The sequence below is a fragment of the Acinonyx jubatus genome, chromosome C2 (assembly GCF_027475565.1).
Source record: "Acinonyx jubatus isolate Ajub_Pintada_27869175 chromosome C2, VMU_Ajub_asm_v1.0, whole genome shotgun sequence".
Classification (NCBI taxonomy): Eukaryota; Metazoa; Chordata; class Mammalia; order Carnivora; family Felidae; genus Acinonyx; species Acinonyx jubatus.
In genome coordinates, this window is record NC_069384.1 from 133,302,336 (window position 1) to 133,324,617 (window position 22,282).

Below are 22,282 nucleotides of genomic sequence, written 5' to 3' on the forward strand. Positions count from 1 at the left end.
ACTGTGCTATCGAAATTTTCCTTCTTTACATTATTTTGAAACACGAGAAATGGACAAATGGAACTAACAGTAAAAAAGCATGGATCTCAAATATAACACAATTGACCCAAAATGAAAAGTATTAGCCATGCTGAAATATATGTTTGATAGGGAGGAAAAATTTCAGACATGCATATAAATATATCGTTAAAAGGCTGTGCTTAACAGTGACATATAATTAGATCTTTTGCAGCATATTTTACATCTCTGGGTCCCTTGTATCTCCAAGGCCACTGTTCTGCTTACAAACATGTAAATTTGTACATATATTCAAGAACATTATAACATAAGCAAAAATACAAGACAGCTTGGAGTATCAGATTTCCTTACAGAAAAATTCAGAATTTGCTCTCAGATAAACTAAAAATTCAGAAGTATAATAGGAGAAATATTTTGTACAGTAGGATATTATAGATCAAAGTATCCATAAACTACTAATAATAAAACTACTGACATAGTTTATTGGTTCATGAAATTAACACGGCAAAAAGCCTATGAGGCATCAGCTTCATAAATACTCCTGAGATCCTACTGTGTGCCAGGATTTACAACTGTGATGATGAATCAAACTTAGTCCCTTTGTGACAGTTAATCACAAGGTAAGGCGAGCCTAGTTAGTCTGCACATAATCTCAGAACAGCATGGAAAGTACTATGATGGGTGCGCAAAGGCAGGATGGAGCCCTGAGTGCAGGGAGTGGGGGTAAGGGGAGTTCACGAAAGGACACGAGACAGGCTCCCACCCACAGGACAGTCCCCTGAGGCATCTTTATGCTTTTTGGACACTGTCTAATCTAAGGTACCTTATTTGCTTAACTTGCAAATGGACTTATTTAAAGTGCAAGGTTTGAGCCTTTCCCCACTTCCATTTAAAAATACATGGGAAATTTATAATGATTCAAAGGATGATGCTAAAAGTGCCCCTCACAGGTGAGAATGGACTGTAACACAGTCCTCTGTTTTTTCCACATGTGAAAAGTTCTTGGTTGTTTCCATAAAAAGTCTGCATCAAAATCTTCTTTGGAGCAGCAGTTTCTTAGATGACTATACAGCATCCCCATGTGTAATTGCAACCTCTCAATCATCATGTTGTAGAAAAACAGCCAAAGTTATTGTACACTTTAGAACTGAGCAATGTTCCAAATGTTTAGCAAGTAGTATTTCACGTAATTCTCATAACAATCCTGAAAAATTGGTGCTATTATCTTCCTACTTTATAGATGAGGAAATTGAGGCATGGAGAGTCACTTCCCAGAGCTGACAGAGCTAGTAATGACAGAGCTCACATTCTTGACTCCTAGGTAATGAATGGTACAAGCTCACTAATTAAAGTGATGGCAAAGAGCAATGACACGCAAAGACTCCCATAAAAAGTGACAGAATGAAGTTGCTAAAGAAATATATCACACCAAGAAATAGTTCCATTAAGAAACAAAAAGAAAACGAAATGAGGCTCTGTCCTATGTTATCACAACCCAGGAGTTTCAACACATCTGGAAATTCTATTGTGTCGTTTCATAAAGTTAATACTTGCTTCAGGTAGCTCCACATTTTTTAACTGCCTGGGAATAAAGGCTGGATTGACAGTAGAAAGGGACAAGCCTAGGACAATCAGTGGTACCCAAGGATGAAGTGAAAATGTGATCTCAAAGGGTGCTAACAAAGCGTTAATCTTTTCTTAACTTTCAACCTATCATGTGGTTTGCACCTTTAACCCCTCTGAGGAAACTAAATTAGATTAGCATTTTTATGGGAAAATACTGCAATAAAGATAATATTTTTTTAAAAGAAGTAAAGAAAACGATGATGGCTAAAGAGGATAAAGTTTTAGAGTAAAAATAAAAGAAAAAAAAAAGACTACTGAAGGATGTCTGAAAGATGTCAGCTACCTTCAATGAAGAATTCTGCAACCTTATGAATTGTCCGTGATGAAACTCCAGCACCCCATAATAATACTGCATATTAGAACACAATACAATCTTACATTTCTGAAGCGCCCTTCATGCAAGCATCCCAGGGTGCTTTACAATCATTATGAGTTAAAATTAAAACTGAAGCACATACAATTCCTAATAGAATCGTTTTAAAAATGCTAAACAGAACAAATAACTTTTAAGTCTAGATTTAAAAGTCCCAACAGCCAGAGCGTTCCTTACTTCAATTGGCAATGAGCTGCAGAGCCGGGCTGAGGCTCTCTCCTGTTATGTTAAAGGCTCTCTTATGTTTTTTATACTCCGAACACGTTATGATTGAGCAGTTTCCAATGAAACAGGAAAAAAAAAATTGGGTGTGTATACCTATTTGTTTTGATTATCCCGAATTTAAGGTCTTTTGTTTATTTGTTTACGAGTCTGGCCAAATCTGACACGAAATAAAGCAGGTTTAAAAAGCAAGTCCAGACAGAGCCCAACTTGAAATTTAAGTAGTAGTTGCAAAAAAAAGACACTCAAAAGCACTCGAAAACTAGCTCTGTTTTAGCAAGAAAATCAGATTTATTAGCATGATTCGGTTAACTTAAAAAAAAATTAGAAAATAGCATTTAATAGGCTTTTTCCAGGCCAGGTCTATACTCCTCAGCCTTGGCAGTATTTATTATTCTGCAAGTCAGAAAAAAAAAATAGGGGAAATGCTCTCATGATATGGTAATTTTCCTTGCATTAGTGATTTTGAGGTCAAAGGAAACCTGTTCAGATCTAAAACAAAGCACAGGTAAAAATCTATTAAGTGAAAATGAAGTACTTACACATTGTTAAGCACTCTCTAAATTGGCATGGCTTAAACTCTTTTATGTTTTACTATTGTGAAAAGATAGCAGCTATAAAATATTTGAGATCAATCCATTTTAAGTTAGATGCTTTATTAAGTTTGGCTTTTTTGATTAATATATCTGAAAGGTTACAGAGAGCTAACATCAAGCTACAGTAAAATCCTTATGTATCTAAATCAGCTAAAAATGAGCCTGCTATATGAGACTTAGGAAAACTTGCAATTTGGAGCACATTTTTATTCTTCTATTGTAAATTCTATACATTATAATATTAACACAGAGCAGATGACTAAGTCAAAAGAGAATGAAGAATAACTAGTTCCAATAGGAAGGCAGAAAAAAATAAGTAGCAATTCACACTACTACCATATAAGACTGGTTTACCATTTCCTTTATGAATCTCATTGCTGAAAATGGTAGTAAAATCCAATCAGTATCAAGTACTTCAGTGCCTGGCAAAGCAGATGTTCATAACCTTGGATACCCACGGTCAGTAGGGTAAGGACTGGGAAAAGTCCTAGAATTTAAAAAAGTTTATGTATCCAATAAGATTTATGTATTATATCAGGAACGGGCAAATGCAAAAACCTACAAGCACATCTCAAACAGGAAATGCTCTATTTTTAAATGGAGTTGGGCAGTTATATCCTCATCTATCATATCAGGCCAGTGGCTGAGGAAGGTCTATACTTGCAAATAGACTCAAGAAATTAAAGTGCCCACTATTTCCAATGCAAATTCCTAACATTGTCTTGGGGTTCAAAATGAAGGCCTATTAGCTCAATTATACCTATTGATCCAGATGGATGTGACAGGATGGGGGGAGGAAGTGACTGCCATGGAGCTAGTAAACTCAAGCCTTTTGGAACCTCCAAAACACCCGTATCCCAGAAGTTAGTCCCTGTGCCCTAAACTACCCTCTCACTTCTAAACTAGGGGCATGAAACACTAATACTTTCAAAGCAAGTCAACGTGCAAACAACAAAATCAAAACACATCTGCTAAACCAAAATTTCAGCAATGAGAATAAATGCGATTGGAAAACTGTAAGTAGTTACCAGTACTTCAGGGAAATGGAAGTATTTTACAAAACGCATCAAATTAATTTGAGAAAGCCTTAAAAAAAATCCTTCATCTATATATGACCAAGAAGGATATTTGGTTAAGCTCACAGGCTCTGGGTGTGAATTCTCTCTCCTCTGCTTTAGCAGCTATGTAACCATGAGACTCATTTAAACGCTGCCTCGGGTTCCTCCACTGTGAGTACAACACAAACTATATTCCACTCAGGGTGATGGACTTGCCCATCCTACATCAAAAGCACTAAATAAAAATTATTATTTCACTTATGAAGGTGTATCATCCTTATTACCACATAGAAAACAGGAAGCCTGTCACACAGCAGACTGCCAATACATAGTTTTGAATGAGTTAACTATGTGAACATGTGAATAAATTTCATAGGGTTAGACTCTCAGATGAAATACAATATATGAATATTGATGTTGGGTGCTATCTAGAGAGTGATTTTTTAAAACTTTTTAAAGTGTTTATTATTTTTGAGAGACAGAGAGAGAGAGAGACAGAGCGTGAGTGGAGGAGGGGGAGAGAGAGACACACACACAGAATCCAAAGCAGGATCCAGGCTGTCAGCACAGAGCCCGACACAGGACTCGAACTCACTGACCAGGAGACCATGACCTGAGCCGAAGTCAGACGCTTAACCGACTAAGCCACCCAGGTGCTCCCTCTATAGAGTGATTATTAATGCTTATTTACAATTTTTCAAAAGTGTCATTTCAGTCTAAAAATTATGAAACAATAATGTAAAGTGGAATTTAAAAAACACGTATTTATAGTATAACTGATATGGATTTTTAAGTTGTTGCTCTGGTGCTATGCATCATATAGACTGAAAATCAACGGAGCACAGAGGTCTATTAGATGCTTATGGCAGTGACTGTCAAGTTTCATAGAATCAGCATGATCAAATGGTAAGCTTCAGGAGGGCAGGTTTACCTGTCCTACCAATACCTAACAGAAAGTCTGACATATATTAGATCTTAGATGCTCTCAGGAAAAGGAAAGATGATTTTATTCAATACAACTTCTAAATGAAACATTCTTAGGAGGGAGGGGAGGGTGGGTGATGGGTATTGAGGAGGGCACCTGTTGGGATGAGCGCTGGGTGTTGTCTGGAAACCAATTTGACAATAAATTTCATATAAAAAAATAAATAAATGAAACATTCAAACTTAAATACATTTTATATATATTTTGCTACTTGAAAATAAAAATGATGCTTTTCACTTACTTCATGTAGGACTAGGGCCTGGAGCTACTGATCTCTAGGCGAGAAAGGAAATAGTAATCCAATCCCTTAACAATGTGAAAGTCGTGATGGGTTAGTGTGTGTGTGTGTGTGTGTGTGTGTGTGTGTGTGCGCGCGCGTGCGCGTGTGTGTGGTGGGGTAGGGGTGGTAAAAATGCACGTATCAGATTATAATTTCTCAGGAATATCTGATCTAAACATTTTTAGAAGGAAGACATTAGTTAGGCTGGGAGAAGTAATCATTGACCTTTTAACAAAATGAATGTATCCTTATACTGAATGTATATATGTTTATCCAGTGCTTAAGTTCAATTTCTAAAACTTCAGGGAAAACTAAAATGAAAATGAAATGTTTTATTGTAAATCAAATGTTTACTTCTTTTTAAGTTCCCATTTACCTCCCGAATCCATACACTCAATGTTCTTATTACCACAGGCTTTCTTGTCCCCAAGCCAGATTGATTCTCTCCTTCTTACTTGCAGTTCAGAATACAACGCCCACCTTAGCCAACCACATCCACTGAAAAAAGTAAAAGTAACAAGAAAGCGACCAAGAAAGCGATCGACTTCGGCTCCATAAGGAGCTAAGTGTTTGCATCTTAGCATATTTTTACAAAAATAAACACGTGGTACAAAAACGTAATAGATGGATGTCAATCTATTTGGGCAGATTCATGATTTAGGAAAGCAGTCACAGAAATAAAGGCATAGTTATAAATCAAACCACATGCACCCTTATGGAATTTCTGCAGCTGGAGAAAACCTTGCAAATATTATCACACATTATTGCACAAAAACATTAAGTGTGCATTTTAAAATCAACACACTCTAAAACTTATCATTGGGAGAGGATTTTTGGGTCAGACACTAACCAGTGTTTTGACTAACCTGTAGGCTCACTGGCTTCTTCATCTGTCCAAGGAAGAGTCTGGGTACAATAAAAACCTAGTTTGAATATTCCAAGGACATCTGTCTAGCAAGTGTGGGGCAATCCTCCTAAGAGCACTGGAGGCAAGGCTTCTCAGGCACCCCAAGCACATTCCTGCTGGATTCCCATTGGTTTTCCCTCCTGGACTCTACTCTGTAAAGGGAGTCAACCTAGGGTCGTCCATAGGCTGGACATTCTGCTAGGCATAATATTAAGGGGCCCTGTAGCTATACTTGCTATTGAGGTATTTAATCATAGTAAACAAAACTCTCAATGTACAGCAAAATGTGCATATTAGACTTTTATACTCAAAATTCTCAAGCAAGTAGATCAAAACTCCACAGGTGGGGGAGGGGGGCTAAACAAGTCTTAACATGAGTGTTTCTTCACGTCAGGTTCCATTTTGTGTAAAACTGAGGCAATATTTACTTGCAAGGCATTTTTCACAATGCCATCTTCATCGCTGTATCTCAACCACAGGGGAGAGAAAGAGTTGTTTCGCCAAGCTCAGCATATATTTTGGGCTAAGGCCTTACAGAGCCTGGTTTTCTCTTCTTTAATAACTTATGACAGAAAAGAAAATAAAGAAGCAAAGGGAAACCAGTTCATTATTACAACGTTCCAAATTAAGTATTACAATCCATGGACTCATTCTAGAGAGAGAAATAACCCCCTCATTTAAAGAACAGGTCGCATTTTTTTCATATTAAGCATTAAATTGATCTCAAATATCTGTTGCCACTGGTAAACCACACGTAGTCTTTTCGAAAGATATTTTTAAAGAAAGGACAACTGTAATTACAACTGATGTTGAAGTTACAGCCTGGTTTCACCACTTCACGATTACAGCAGGGGCTCCTGCTTACACACAGCCACATGTTCTCCTCAATGTGTCTCCACAGAAGTTCACCAACGGAGGACTCCAAAACCAAGCCCCGAATTTCATTTGGTCATTCTGTTTAATGTTATAATTGTCTGTATTCAATTCATTTCCCATGATAACATTAAGTACGTTCACAATTATATTTACAGGCTATAGTGAGGTAGAGTTTACTGGCTGAATGTTGATGTCACTGAACAATCAGTTCTCACTGCTTATATCAATAAATACTTGTACTAGCATTCTCTTCTCCAGTTCACAGTAAATGCCTGAAATCGTTGCCTGAATTTCCTTCCAAAATCAATGGGACATTTAGCAACATACTGGGGCTATGTAGGTCTTAACTTTGAATTCTAAAAAAGTTTATTTCTAGGCCATTTCAAATTTTCAAATGCTAGTAACCAAGTGACATTATCTGGAGTTGTCTGCGAAACCCAAAGTCCCAGATGTAAGAGTCACCTGCTTCATTATATCATCCTATTGATTTAACTGTGTTTAATTAATTTAAATTACTTTTATTCAATGGTTATAAATTCACATCCTCCCTACTCCAAGGGTGAGCACATCCTCTCTACTCCAAGGGTGAGAGAGGGAAGACAGAAGGAAATAAGCTAAATGACAAAAAGAATTTGCCCTGAATTCCAAGAAACTGACACCTGCAATATGAAAAATTTTTTACCTATGGCTACAGCTTACCTTATAATATAGAAAGCCATAATTAACTATAAATTTAATTCACTTGCTTCACTCCTATAATCGTTAACAAATATCAAAGTAAAGCCGATGGACTGTAATGCAGCAACCTGGGATACATGGAGTTTCCATAAGATAGTAGCACAAAAGCCCGCAAGCTTCCTTCTGAAGGTACCAGTACCTTCACGAGCATCACACTGGAAGTATATTTTGAGAAAATCTCAAGAGCAGAAATGTTTATAGCAGAGTCATACGGTTCACATTCAAGTGACTGACAGACTAACACTCAGGATTACATTCTGAACTTGACATAAAAGAAAAACTTCAAAATGGGGTAAAAATCTCGTCGGATCGTACTTGAATCATACTAGATCACGGGATGACCTCACATCGGGTTTGACACCGGGGGATGGCATCTTGACACAATTAGGTAGCGACTACACAAGCAGCCCATGAAGAGCAGGTTCACAGCACCCTTTCTTGAAATCAGCCAAGCGTGATCAAAAATGTTTGGTTTGAAATTTAGAAAAAGGGGCAGTCTCCATCTAGAGTTTTAGTTACGCTTCACCAAAATTCATTCTAAAATATCAAATACAATAATAAATCTTTGTCTCATTTCAAGAGTCTCTCATAACATGACAGGAATCTCAGAGGAAAAAAATAAAATTCCACCAAAGAACAAAGCAAAACAAGTAAACCAATGCCACAGAACTGGTGACAAAACCCCGAGCACCACTCAACCTTTAGTTACAGGGAAGAAACTTCTTATTTTTATGATTGTTTATACAAAATGCTTTTTTTCCTCCTTTTTTTGTAACGGATAAAATATCTAGAAACTGTACTCTTTTTTTTTTTTATTGAGGTAGCATGGCGAAGTTTTCCATTAACACTTACACTGCCACTCGTGCTCACCAAAGGTTCCTGGAGGTTATACAACCTTTACTCTCTCTTACATAAGGACACTCAGGAGAACGCAGCTTCCATGCTCAGAGAACTCAGAAGAGGAATCTAAAAACAAGCTAAGGCAGTCTTCTGCTGAGCTGTTTCTCCTTTGCTCTTTTCCCCAAGGGAGAAAAAGCGTAACGGCGCTGTCCAGAATAAATCAGGCATATTGTTACAAGTCACCAGTGGTCAAGTCACCTTGCAATTTTGACAGACCTGCTTCAGATACCAGTTGCTTTCGACTATGGAGCCCCATCAAACCTGAAATCAGGGCTGCCCATGATGGCTTATTATTTATTACATGCTATGCTAAGTACCTGTGAAAGGGGGCACTCCTTGGCCAACGAACTCTGATTCATATCTTTCAGTAAGTCCTTCAGAGCATTCCTTACTGTGGTGTGCGACCATTGTTCGGGAGGCAAGTCTTCTAGTTTGGGGCAACTATTTGAGACATAGATTAGAAAGGGGATTATTACAAGATTGCATCCCGCTGCAGAACATTCCTTTAAGACAGACAGATTTCATTTTGCGCATCAAACAGATGCATCTGGAGATTGCTCTCGGTCTCCTGATTGTTCCGATTAGTTAATTACTTTATACAACACATCTGCTGTATCGATGCATGAATTATACATCAGCTGCCTGTGGTGGCTATTTTTTCACGTTACTTCTACCTTCCTGCTCTGATGCGCTTGGGAAGACAATTTAAGGTGTACTGCTTTCTCGCGAGCCATCGTGAAAAGCATTAACGTATTAACCGTTTTCCTTTCGTGACTCCGTTCATACGAATTAAAATGGTAAAAAAAATATATAAATAAATGAGATCGCGGCAATAGTGAATAAGGCATTCTTTCACAAAATGTACACAGATGGCACTGTTCATGATATGCAAAAATATTTTTCTCTTAAGTAAACTTTATGTAAAATGCCTTCTTGTAATGCATCATTTAATTGACTAAATATAAAAAGTCTTGTCTTTTGATATCCTGCATAAAACCTACAAATTTGGGGGTGGGGGGGGAGCGGGTTTTCAATATCCACTGAAGTTAGGAAAATAAAGCAGAAGGGGCAAAACAATGAAATCAATTTGGATTTACCTTTCTGAAACACCCAGTAAATGCACATCAAAGGCTGACCAGACACGCTTTATTTCCAAAGAGCAGGCACGGAAAACGTTCTGCCCTAGAACTGCTGTCCTGACTCACCTGTGTAACTGAATTTTCAATGTGACCACATGATACACGTCTTGAAGCATATCTGCTACCGTAGCATCAGGGGCGTCTGTCACATAAGATAGTGGCACTGGATTCCACTTTCCGACCTGGATTAGCCCTATTCCAGATAAAGAGAATACATCACTAAATATTGTACCCTTCAGATAATATTTCCAGCAGGAGGTTGTCGTTGTCCTTGTTTTTTACGCTGCCCCCACCACAAGCAATACTGTGATTTCTGTTTGAATGATTCCCTTCCCTCTAAAAGGCAGGTCAATGAAAATATTCACAGCTTAGCTTTCCAAATTGTAAAATTATGTAAATGACTGAAGGGTTGTTTATTATTTGGGAAATAAAAGCCCATCAATAAAACCTATGCACAGGCCACATTTTCCTAACTTACAGGAAGTTCTAATAAGACATAGCTGAACCAGTTCTAAATGGCTTTACGATTTAGATAAGATTCTCTATTGCAATGGGAATCAGCATTGAAAAATACTTTACAGCCCATAAAACCATCAGAAACAGAATAAAAGAAACAGAACTAGATATTCAGTCATAAATGCAAATTGACTCTCAACAGTCCATCTGCTCAAATACGCTCCTCACTTCCTTGTGGGTCCTCAGTGGAGCAGATTATTAAGGTCAATAAGCATACTAATGATTCAGCTGAAGTAATTTAAAAAAAAAAATCTACCTCGACATTCCACACGCGCAAAATGTGTGTTAACTAAACCAAACTGAATTAAGCCAATTTTTTAAACCCACAGTCTATAAGGCACGAGTGCAACACACAGGCTACAGTTCTTTGAATAAAAATATTCAGTGCTTTCCCTGCAAAGTAAACAAAGGATGCCAAGCAATTTTTCCAACCCCACGGATGCATTATTTACCTTTGGCCTGGGCAGCAGAGCTATGCGAATAACCCAGAGACAGCAATGCCATTTCTATCAGCTGGTTGAAAAGCATATCCTTTCTCACCAACACAAATTCCGCATGCTCCTCCTTGCAGTCATATTCAATGGCATTTTCATAATGTTCCACCACGCAGAAAACTGGTAGCATGGTTCCTGTCAAAGAGACAGAGAAAGAGAGACGCAAACCGACAGCCTTCAGATACACAATCCGGGGGGAGGAAAAACTAAGCCATGAAAATAAATCTTCCCAACAGTGAAAGAAGGGGAGACTGTGTTTCCCAGGCACACAGGGCACAGAAATACAAGCACGCACACACAAACATGTACGTTCTTTTAGGTTTTAAAGTTGTAAGAGAAATATTTAACTAGAATGTGAACTTGGTCCTAAGGTAACTTGGGCTCTGTTTTCATCTCAACAGTGTATTTTCCAAAGTCAATTAACGCAGAATTACCTTTTTGATCAAATAACAATGCTGACGAGAGAGAAGTATCTTGTCTGATCTCCCAGAAGTGGTATACAGTGTGCAAATGTAACTCACTACACTGGTCTTCACAGGAACCCACCTTCCCGCTTCCTACATGCTTTTGTTGATATTGAACTTGTCCTGCTTGTGCCCAGAGGATCTTTGACTATAAAATTATTAGCATTTTTCTTCCTTTTTAAAGATCGTTACTTAACAGTTCCATACAAGAAACACAAAACTTAACCAAACTGATGTTCAAAATATGTGATTTCAATATGTGCATAATGCAAATAATTAAGATTTATCTTTATGGCTACTCATTTAATCTACCTTACTAAAAAGACATCACAGTGGCCACCTGCCCTTAAAATAAACAATCTTTGTGACAGGTTAGGAGACAGAGAAAAGGAAACTGGCCTCGTAATAACAGATTCGGATAAAGGAATCTGCACAGATCTGATGTGTTCTCTATTTACTTTAATCCATGTAATAACTCAGTAGCCAGACTATTATTAATAAGCACAGGCCACACCACTGTTGGAAAAGAGGCTTCTAGAAACTGAAATCACGGAATGCTATAGTCCTCAAGGTGTTTATGCAGCGCACTGTCAGACTTCCAGTGATATACGGAAAAGGGTTAAAAGCAGATGCGTCTGAACTGTACTGTGGCAAACTGCCAGGAGGGTATCATCTTTAGCATAAATGATGACAAGGGTTACTTTAACAGGGCACCCAGGATCCCCAATTAGTCCTATAACGTTAATGCCTCTATAAGCTCTGCCCTCTGGACTCCCAGAATCAATCCTCCCAACTTCTGGAGATTTCTAGCACACACCAACCAGAGCTAAAAATCAGGATATCCTACTGACACCAGCGATGCCCTTCCAACACGCTCTGTTTTCTTGTTTATGCTGAACAAAAGCTGGCAGTAAAACAGCTACATTTGTCTACATGTGCATCTTCACCAAAGCCTTAGCGAACTGTTCACTAGAGATTCTAGCTCTGACAAATAAACCCCTTTAGGTTTACTTAGGAAAGCTCACAAACTCATTCGGAGGTACCCAACAGGCTAGGCATGAAAAACAAGCCACAGAGCTTGCCAATATTCTTGTCATTCATTCATCTGTTTTATACCAGAGAGAGAACCTGTCAGGGATCAGAAGAAGACTTGGGAAGACCACAGCAAAAATAGCAACATGCAAACTGGTGATTTCTTCCTTGGCTTGAAGGTACTTTGGCAAAATTTCCTACACAAATAAACAAAAACATCCAACCTCTTTTTCTTAAGTAGTGCTTTCTCATCTCAGCCACAATTTTTATCTAGCACCTGTCAAACAGAAACCATGCACATGAAAAATAAGATGAAAAAACAACAACAACAACACATCATCACCACCAAAAAGCTTTAGTAATTTTGTTGTTTGAAGCTGAGAACCTTCTACAATTAAACTGGATTTTTAAAATATGTCACTGTGAAAGCAGTGTTTTAAAAAAAAATTGAGCAGGAAGTGAAATTACTGTACTTTGGTTTCTCCTCCCCCTGTTCTGATGGCTTCAAAGAGTTGGGTTAGTGCAACAAAAACACACGCATTGATTTTTCCTCTTATAGAATGATACAGACGTGTTCTATACTCTATGCTCCTTAGACCTATGAAAGTAACTGTCGCTTTTGCAAACTGTTGAAACATACTGGATTTACTCTGGATTTTATTTCGAGATACCCTATAGATAATTAAGGTGACTACTGATAAGGGGCAACAGAATCACTTAATTACAAATCTAGCTGCTAAACCTCCCAGCCAACTTGTCACCGTCGCCTTACTGATACTGGGAGTAACGCTGAACAGGAGCCTTCTCTGAACTGTCTGATTATTAGTGCTAGTGTTTGGCGAGACTTCCAACTACAGCAACTTCGTAACCTTCCAGCATTAAAAGGGGAGTGCACTGGTCACTGCTGAATGCTAAAAATACCACATGATTTAAACCTGGAGGCAGTCTTAGAAGCTTTTGCTGAAGGTTTATGAGCCTGTGTAAACAGCACGTCTGCCATAAGGAGCAGTGAAGTCTGTAGAATCCTTGTCTAAAACTGTCCTGGCATTAAAGTTTGCTGTGCAAATATCACATAATACCAGAGACAGCTGAAATCTCCTATTTAGGAATTTATGGAACTTATATGTTTGCAGGCGTCAGAAAGTCTTTTTTATAGAGCCCCAGTGCTTCACAGTACAATATTAATGCACTCAGTTTGAAAAGCCGTAATAAATTATATTTTTAATGCTCTTACCCTGGCTTTCTTAAGATGCATACATTCTTGGCAAACAATCAATAAATAGGGTAATCATGAGTAGAGGCCAAAGAATTTGCTGAAGTGCTGTTTTTCCATTTTTAATAGATAAAGATCTAACAATACGGACTGCTGTGTCTGTTCATTTCAGGATCAATATATTCTTTGTTTTCGCCAAACCAAGAAAAAAATAAATGATTGTATGATAAATGTTATGCATCAAACACAATGAAATTCCTCTGCCTTCTAACTTTACCTACTTAATATTCTTGGTTGCTAAAAGATGGCATTTTTATCCTTGGCTTATTAGCAAATGTAAGGAGAATCTGACTCCTATGCACAGTTGTTCAGAGACGAAATAAAGACCATTATGAGGCACACACGTTCTACCCATAGAGGCACTGATCTACACAAGTAGCGGTGCTGAACACAAAGTTGTTAAACTTCATCAATTTAATACAAAATTGGTAGAAAGGAGTCACACAGTTACACGCTTCTCCCGATAAACTTGCCTAAGTCTGCCCTTCCTTTATCAAAAATACTCAACTGCAGCAGAAATAAAGACCTAGAATCATCAGGTTTTTCACTGCTAAATAATAAATCTGCTCTTAAGAAAACAAACCACAAAAAAGGGTATCGCAAAACTTTTCCATCAAACCACGTAAGGTTCCCATTGTCTCTGAAAACGACTTACAGCTAGTAACCCTCTGAAAAAGCTAGAGCAGTACTCAATCTAAGTGTCTTATTCTCAATCAGGGTTAGTTTAAGCAACAGCCACCTACATATTCTCTACTACCACAACACCTTATCCACGGAAGCCTTGTGTCAGGAAGGCCATTATATGTAACTCAGTCCTTATCATCCCAAACAGCCAAAGACTGCAGTCTACATAGGAGACTCAGGTACTGCACTCAAGCACAGAGCCTATACTTTCCAAACATGATGGACACTGCAGCCTGGAATGCAACTCATTTCACATCAGAAAGAGAATCAAGGAAAAGGACATATAGAGACACGTTCTGCCTCTCCCACCCCCACACAAAGTGGCCTTGAGTAGACACAAGGGCTTGCAGCTTTCCAGGATTGGGCTCCCAAGTATTTACCTTTCCTAAGGTTGGTTTTCATCAGATGGCCCGAGTGTTTTAAAGGCACTCCCTGCATTTTTGCACCTGTGCTCCCAAGCCTTCCTCTTCCTAGTGGGCTCCCGTTCTGCTCCAGGCGGGCAATCTTGGCTGGTGGACCCTTCGGATCACTCACATTGTTAGACATTTCTGAATGTTCTTTCCCCTGAGTTGCCTCGTTCAAATGATCCATACTCAGTTACCCTCTAAAGATCACCTGCCAGAATTTAAAAAGAAGACATGTTATAATTGGGTGGGGGTCTCTCCCTAGCTCTTCCTCTCTCTCTCTCTCTCTCTCTCTCTCTCTATACGATACACCAAGTAAATATTTTGTCCCTATTTCTCTCCACAAATATAACATACTTGTAAAATTGCTTAACTAGGTACATAATATAATGCAGATGTTAATTCTATTTCTAGATCACAGTATTACATTTCCATTCAAGTTAACAAAATAATTTGTGGAGACTGTAGCAACACACATTAGAATAAAAACACAATTTGTCACCTACCAACAAAACTAAGTTGGAGGAAATGGGCTTACTTGTAGAACAAGAATTACCACCAGTGTAGTTAAAAAGAAAATAACATATTTATGTACTCCCAATTTTTAAAAATTAGAAACTCATTACAGAACACAATAGCAACACTTTAATCAAGAATGGGAAGATTGTCACAGTCCAAAATATTAATTAGACCTGATGTGTATGTTTATATTTTTACATAGTTTAATTTTTATGAGGAAAAATAAATATATATATGCCACCTTAAAAAGAAGGTACTAAATATCTGCTTTTTAAACTCTTCATTGGCTTTACAGGTTGATTCACAGAAAAAGTTTTCAAGTTTTCCATTTTCAGGACTTACATGAGCTGTTAAAGACGTAGGCAAGTCTTGGCTCAAACATGTGATTGGATCCCTTCACCCTTAAGAAAATGGAAGGTGGAGGCTTTCTTCAAATATTTCAGGTACTGAAGCATTACAACTTACGTGTTTTAGTGTCAATATTTAGGCGTCCCTCAGTAATAGAATGCTGCTAACAAGTTCACCAGAAAAAAACTTGAAAATACTTTGTGTATACACATTAGATTGAAGTGCTAAACTCACTTTAAAAAAAAATCTTGATGATTTTGGTAAAACACAGTCACTACCATTTAGGATGCAGTGAAGTCAACATCTTAACTGACTTTAGGAAAAGTGTAACAGATCATTGTTTTCAGTTATATTGTACATTGGACATCAATTTTCATAGTTTCTAATAAAGCAATTAGTATGACCTCAAAGTCACTTCTAAAATACACTTTTAACTGGAACTGATAAGAACAGATTTAGTAGAATTATTTTATAAACTTTCATGGGACTTGAGGTGTGGAGCACACGAATACTAAGGGGTTGGGGATCATATTTAGGAAAGCCAAAGAGACTATAATAATTACCACTTTCTTCCAGCTGTCTGGTAATTCAACAGATCTTGTACTTTAAAAAAAAAAAAATTATTGCACCAAAGAAGCTATTGAGATCTGTGTTTGTTGAAAGCCAGCTTGTATCAGCATGGCCTTTCTGTAAACATTTTTTGCCTGTTTAACCATAGATTACTTTGTTCATTATAATCAAGAAAAGAGGTGAATTGGGGTGGGAGGGGGGAAGTAACAATGGTAATCTGCAGGTTTAAAAGTAAAAGTAACCTTAAGAATACCAATTGAGGAACTATAAAGTTTGAGAAATAATGGCTATTTATCCTTGTACTCTAGGGTGGCACGCTGAGAACTAAAGGTTTACCCTTGATCGAGGTCCCATCTGTTTTTGGTTATGAGGTTCATTAACAATAAATGTGCCTCTTTTAACCACTTTTTATCAAGATTACTCTTCTCCATTATATTAGACTACTACCGTCTAAAGCCAAAATTAGAGAGCGATGATTATTAACTTATTCAAAACACTGTTTATAATGTTCCGTGTGGATTATAATACAGAGCTGCTTTTTCTGAAATTGGTTGCCTTACCCTAGAGCAGATGATGAATTTTAAAACATATGATTTGAAAAGAAAATACTTAACCCGTGGGGCAATTTGAGAAAAAAAGGTGGGGGTGGGGGGAGTAGACAACAGCATCAAAGTTAATGCTACAAAACATATTAAGTAGTCATGAGGCTTAACAGCATTATAAGCTGTACAGCAAATGAAAGTGATGGATTATAATTTAGTTAATGTATTGACAATCAAAACATCATATAGGTCATGCAAAATTATCCTTCCAATACCCACCTATAAGAGTCTATTAAACACTCAGTCATCTTGTAAAAAGCTTTACATTATAAAGCAAAATTACATGCACATAAAACACCCAATTTACTCATTTAAACTCTATGCCCAAGGCTAAAGTTCACCAAACCTCAGTTTGGTCTTGCAAAGAGCAGCCTTCAGGGGCCTGCTGGACTGACAGCACAGGAACTAACTAAGGTCTCAACAGATGCCAGGCTTAAGAGTTTTCTTTTGAGTTACACATTTTAAAACGCATTTTAGTGTAAAGTCTGGTTGGCACACAGAATGCAGGTTACTTTCTCGAAATCCCGTTTCCCTCTCTTTAAAACAAGTCTATATGTGATCATTACTGAATTAAACCGTGAACTCAGACACTGCTATCATTTCCTCTAAAAGGAAAAAAGAAAAGCACAAAATTCTGGTTTCCAGAACCTATTTTTTGCAACGTGGGATCTTTTTCAACCAGTTCCTTGCTGGATCACCTCACTTGCCCCCACAGAACCCCATAATCACATTTTAAGAGATTGTGCCCTTATCCATTCCATATGGCCGGCACGATCCAGGCCAAGCTTTCACTGTGACCTTTTAAAGAGACAAAGAAGCAAAGTACTATCTAGAAACAGAAACACTGCAGTTTTACTGAGTGAAATTAGCAAAACCGACCTGAAACTCACCACTTCAAAACTTGACAGCATATAAATAACAAAAACAAAGGAGATTTCCTTTGCAGCCCGGGTTCTTGAAGAGAAGTTCAAGACTGATGTTTTCTATGTCCTTTTTTTTTAATTAAAAAAAAAAAAAAAAAAAAAAAAGCAGCAGACCTGAAGGCGACTTCCCCTGAAATTGTATTATTTTCTCTTCCCCTACCCCCGCCCCCCTAAGCGGGGGAAGGGCAGAAATAAACGTCTAGAAGAGTAGCCATGGGAGAGGGGGGTTAAAAAAAAAAATCACAATTCGAAAAACAACATATATGGTTTGTAAAATGTCTAACCTCGGAGAACGGGGTTTTCGATGGGGGAGGAGGGGAGAGTGGGAAGTAGGGAGGAGGGAGAAGATAAAATTGATCTGACAAGTGATTCGTTGGGGGGAAAATCGTAAAAACAAAGCAAAACCCGTTATGAGCCGTGCACTGTGGTGGTGCTGGGGAGGCGAGGTGGTGACTGAGGATTCTCTTAAAAAGGAAAGAAAAAAAAAAAAAAAACCCACTGCGGACAAGGTCTCCAAAAAGGAAAAAAAAAAGGTCCCCTCGCTCCCCTCCCTCCCTCCCGCTCGCTCTGGTTCTTGGGTGTGAGGACAGAAAGTCTACTTCTGGCTGTCACTTGCAGTATTATTTTCCAATAACCCCGGAGAACGCGGGGAGGGGAAGGCCACCTCGCCTCCCTTCCAACGGCCCCCACCCCCTCCCCAACAATTTCGACTGGTTATTAACAAACCTTAAACTTTCTTCCCACAGCCTCGCACCCCCAAGGAGGGCATCTACCGGGGAACAGCGAGGGTGGGGGGCAGAAGGTCGCGGAAAGAGCCCCGGAAAGGCACTGAAATGCCACTTTTGACTCGGCCCTCGCTGATAGCAGCCCCGAGGACCCTCTCCCAGCCCATTGACGCGGGGCTGCGAGCGCCTGGGGAGCCGAGTGAGGAGAGAGAGAGAGAGAGAGAGAGAGAGAGAGAAAGAGGGTCTGGGGGGAGGGGGAGGGAATCTGAAGGCACCCCCCCAGCCACCTCCACCGCCTCGGCAGCGACGAACTCCCCGCCCCCTCCCCCCAAAAAGTCGCCGAGCTCTCACTCAGCCCGAGTCCGAGGTAAACAACGAGCACCACAATGGCACTGGGACTTAGGGGGGAAAAGAAGCCCAGAAACCCCAACAAAACTGATGAGGAGTTTCCCGAAATGCAAGAGGAGGGGTGGGAAGCGTCCCTTGGAGTCGCCCCGGCTTCAGGCTCGGTCCCCGGGCCGGGCTAGAGGGCGGCTGTTGCTGTTGTTGTGACGAGGCCGGTTGTTGCTGGGTGGCACAGGGAGAGGTGTGTGTGTGTGTGTGTGTGTTTGTGTGTGTGTGTGTGTGCGTGCGTGTGAGCGCGAGTCCCCGGACGGGGCTGCTGCTCTCGCTCTCGCTCTCGCTCGCTCGCTCTCCCCCGCGCTGCCGTCTCTGCCCCCATTAAATTATTAGTTGACTCATCCCGGCCGCTGTCGCCGCCGCCGCCGTGCCCAGCTCGGCTCCGCGCGTCCGCCCGGGCTGCAGCCCTCTACGCCGCTGCTCCTGCCGCCGCTGCTGCTGCCGCTGCTGCCGCCGCCGCCGCTGTGGCTGCCGCTTCTTCCTCCTCCTCATTTTAATACAAAATCACCCCGCTCGCAGCCCCAGCCCCGAGCACGCAGCCTCCTCCCGGCCGCCCGCCGCCGCCCCGAGCCCTTCCCCAGCGGGGCCGGCTCATCCGCCGCGTCCGGGGAGCGGGAGCGAGCGAGAAAGTGGCGGCGGCGGCGGCGGAGGGGGGAGGGAGAGGAGGAGGAAGGGGGTGCGGAGCGGAGGAGGAAGGCGGCGGGGGGGGGGGGGGCAGGGTGCAAGGAGAAGGCGGAAAAGGGATGGGGATTAAAACCCGGGCTGGAGGGCCGGGATTGGGGGAGGGGGCGGGGGCGGCGAGTTAAAAAGCAGAAAGACAAGTAACTAGTGAATGAGTGAGGGAAGGGGTGGGGGGGGTGGGGGAGCGCACGATTTCCGGCCCAGGGCGCGCAAGAATTTGTAATGAGCTTGATTAGAGTGAGGCGGCCCGACATTTATTACACACAATACCCAGAATAACAGGGCGCCGCGCGAGGGCTAGCGCCGGCCGCCGCCAGGCGCGCCGGGGAGGGCGCGGAGGGGAGGGGAGAGGGGGCTTCCCTGGCAGCGGCCGCCTCGGCGGGGAGGGGAGCGCGCGGCGCGCGGGCGGCAGGGGCAGGTGTGCGAGAGTGAGCGGGGCGGGAGGAGGGGCACGACTGGCGGGGGGCGGCGGGGGGAGAAAGTGCGGGGGAGGAGGGGGCGAGGGCCAGGGCGGGGGGGGGGGGGGAGGGCGACGGGGGAAACTAACCAACCACCCACGCGCGCAAAAGCCTCAGAAGGGAGTAGGTCGGGAGCGTCGCGGGCGGGCACCCGGGGGACAGGCGAGGCGGGGAGGGCGCAAAGGCCCCGCGGGAGAGGGGCTCGGGCGTACAGGTGACGGGCACGGAGTACAGAGGTAGGGGGACTTCAGAAGTGGCTGAAGGGGACAGACAATTGGAGGTAGATCTCTGCGGAGAAGCGCGGAGGGTGCAGAAACGTTTGCACAGGAATAAAGGCCGGGAGCCTTGAAAAGAAAGCTCTCGCGAATATTTATCCTCAAAGGAGGATGAATCCCAAACTATTGAGAGCCAACATTAAAAAAAAAAAAAAAAGATGAGTAAGAGCGTTCTGTATGTAGTCAGGGGTAGGTTCAAAACTCCCCTCACTTCTGAGCCATAAAACACGTTGGAGGAAGAAATACGTGGCCCATAGAGGCTGAGCCACAATTTGGGTCACTTGAAAGAGATCTGACTTGTTATCACAAAGGAGAAGATGCCACCGTTCTTAATTCACGACGAGTAAAAGAAAAGTTTGGATGGGTAAATACATCTGTCATAGCAATAAATACTTGTGTAATCTAGGGTAAATTACCCGGTTAGATTGACGGTCATTAGCACAGAAGTATGATCCTCTTATTTAGATAATCTATTAAATATAGTTCCTATAAAAATGAAGAACATTACCATCTCATTCAAAACAAAGATGCAGCGTTTATCGCTTGGGTTTCAATACTAACATCTTAGAACCCTGAAGGCAGTTAATCATTAAACAAAACCAAAAATGTTGTAAGAATTATTTTTCAGAGTACACTAGTAGGGAAAAGAGAAAAATCGGTCAGATAAACATTTTGTTACACATAAAAAAAGCAACAAGTTAGCACAAGTACTGAGATAAGAGGGAAATATGCAAATTAAGCTCTTTAAAGCTACCAATACACTCTTAGAGACACTGTTTACATTAGAAATCTAAGAAAAGCAGAAGGTAAAGCAGAAGATAAAGTATAGGAAATAATGGCCTCCTGGGGAGAACAAGTTTAGGAGAAACACAATGAAAATATATCACTCTAATGGCACCCAAGTTTCACCCACAAACCGGAAAGGTTAGTCAAAATCGAGGAAGGCAACCGTGAATCTTGGCACATGTAAACCCAAGCCTTGAGCAAAAGGAAGAACGTGTAATAATAAAACACAAAACACAACACTGAAAGCAAGAAAATAAATATAAGGCAATCTTTACCAAAAAAGCCCACATGATGTCACATTTTTAAAAGCTGAAAGGTGGGGAAATATGGAGGAGGATTTTGTAATTGAAGTACAAGAAATACAATCAATAAGGAAAAATACAAACGTGGCAAAAATGTAGCACTGGTGTCTGAGTTGGTATTGTGGGTGGAAGAGCTTAAGCTTATTTCAGAAAGGTATTAAAAAGAAAAACACAGATAACCGGTTATCATCAATTATCTCTATGACAATGATTTTTGCAATGGTAGGTTAAATTAGGAATTTCCAAGATGTAGATTTTAATAGTTGCTTCAAACTGGTGATGCCTGACATGTTTCCCTGAAACCTGCTTGGATTTCAGCAGGAACAGTGCATTCTAGTATCACGCTGTGCAGACTTCCAGGGGAGCAAAATTTTAAAAAATAGAAAAATTATAATGGACTACAAAACAAAATTTATCCATGCAACTTCACCTCAAGTTAAATATTTTTAGAAAAAGAAAAAAGGGAATGAAAGTTGTTGGAATACAAAATTTGAGCAGAGAAAAGACTAAAAAAGGGTTACTGAAAACATTAGGACACAATGGAATAAAATACTGTAAATATGTTTATCCTATCATTTACACAAATAAATAAGACAAAAAGATCCTGATTGCCTTAGTCTCCTAATGATTTGGCCAATACTAATGTAATGTGGGAATTAAAATAGCGGTCTTTAAATCTGAATGGCACCTTTTAACTAGGAATTACAAGCTAATTCTTAAACACAACCTAAGTGTGTAATAAGGATAGACATGGCCTTGGAAAATGATAAAATAAATGAGGATAGTGACATCTAACAATGACTTCATTACAAAGAATACCGATATAGTATCATTATGTATATATTAATGACATATGTATATACTAATTTTCCCTCAAGTACATTCTTTATTTCAGAACTGTATAAGAAATGACATAAGTAAAATGACACACAAAAGCTTATGCCCTCCAATGGTATATAGTACGTTAATGAGCTTACTTACTATATATTCTCTCCCTCTTTAGAATACTCATTATAACCACTGAGCGTTGGCCAGTGTAAACCCAGGTTGAAATAAAGAAGAAAAAAATATAATTAGGAAAATACCACCTTCCTAGGCGTAGGTGAGGA

General features: G+C 40.3%; 1 protein-coding gene across 9 annotated transcripts in view; it reads right to left on the reverse strand.

The window, feature by feature from the left end:
• Window positions 1-22,282, reverse strand: part of SATB1 (SATB homeobox 1) — a 100,768-nt gene that overhangs the window by 61,233 nt on the left and 17,253 nt on the right. For 4 of the 9 annotated variants that reach the window (XM_027061919.2, XM_027061921.2, XM_027061922.2 and 1 more), the window contains exons 2-5: window positions 14,562-14,796; window positions 10,687-10,863; window positions 9,785-9,911; window positions 8,897-9,020 (exon numbers count right to left, since the gene is read on the reverse strand). In XM_027061919.2, the coding sequence (XP_026917720.1) occupies window positions 8,897-9,020; window positions 9,785-9,911; window positions 10,687-10,863; window positions 14,562-14,772 (639 nt within the window). In that variant the 5' untranslated portion in view covers window positions 14,773-14,796. Of the gene's footprint in view, window positions 1-8,896; window positions 9,021-9,784; window positions 9,912-10,686; window positions 10,864-14,561; window positions 14,797-17,503; window positions 18,069-18,273; window positions 19,364-22,282 lie in introns of those variants that run through there. The other 5 variants (XM_027061926.2, XM_027061924.2, XM_027061917.2 and 2 more) reach the window with 4 other exon arrangements.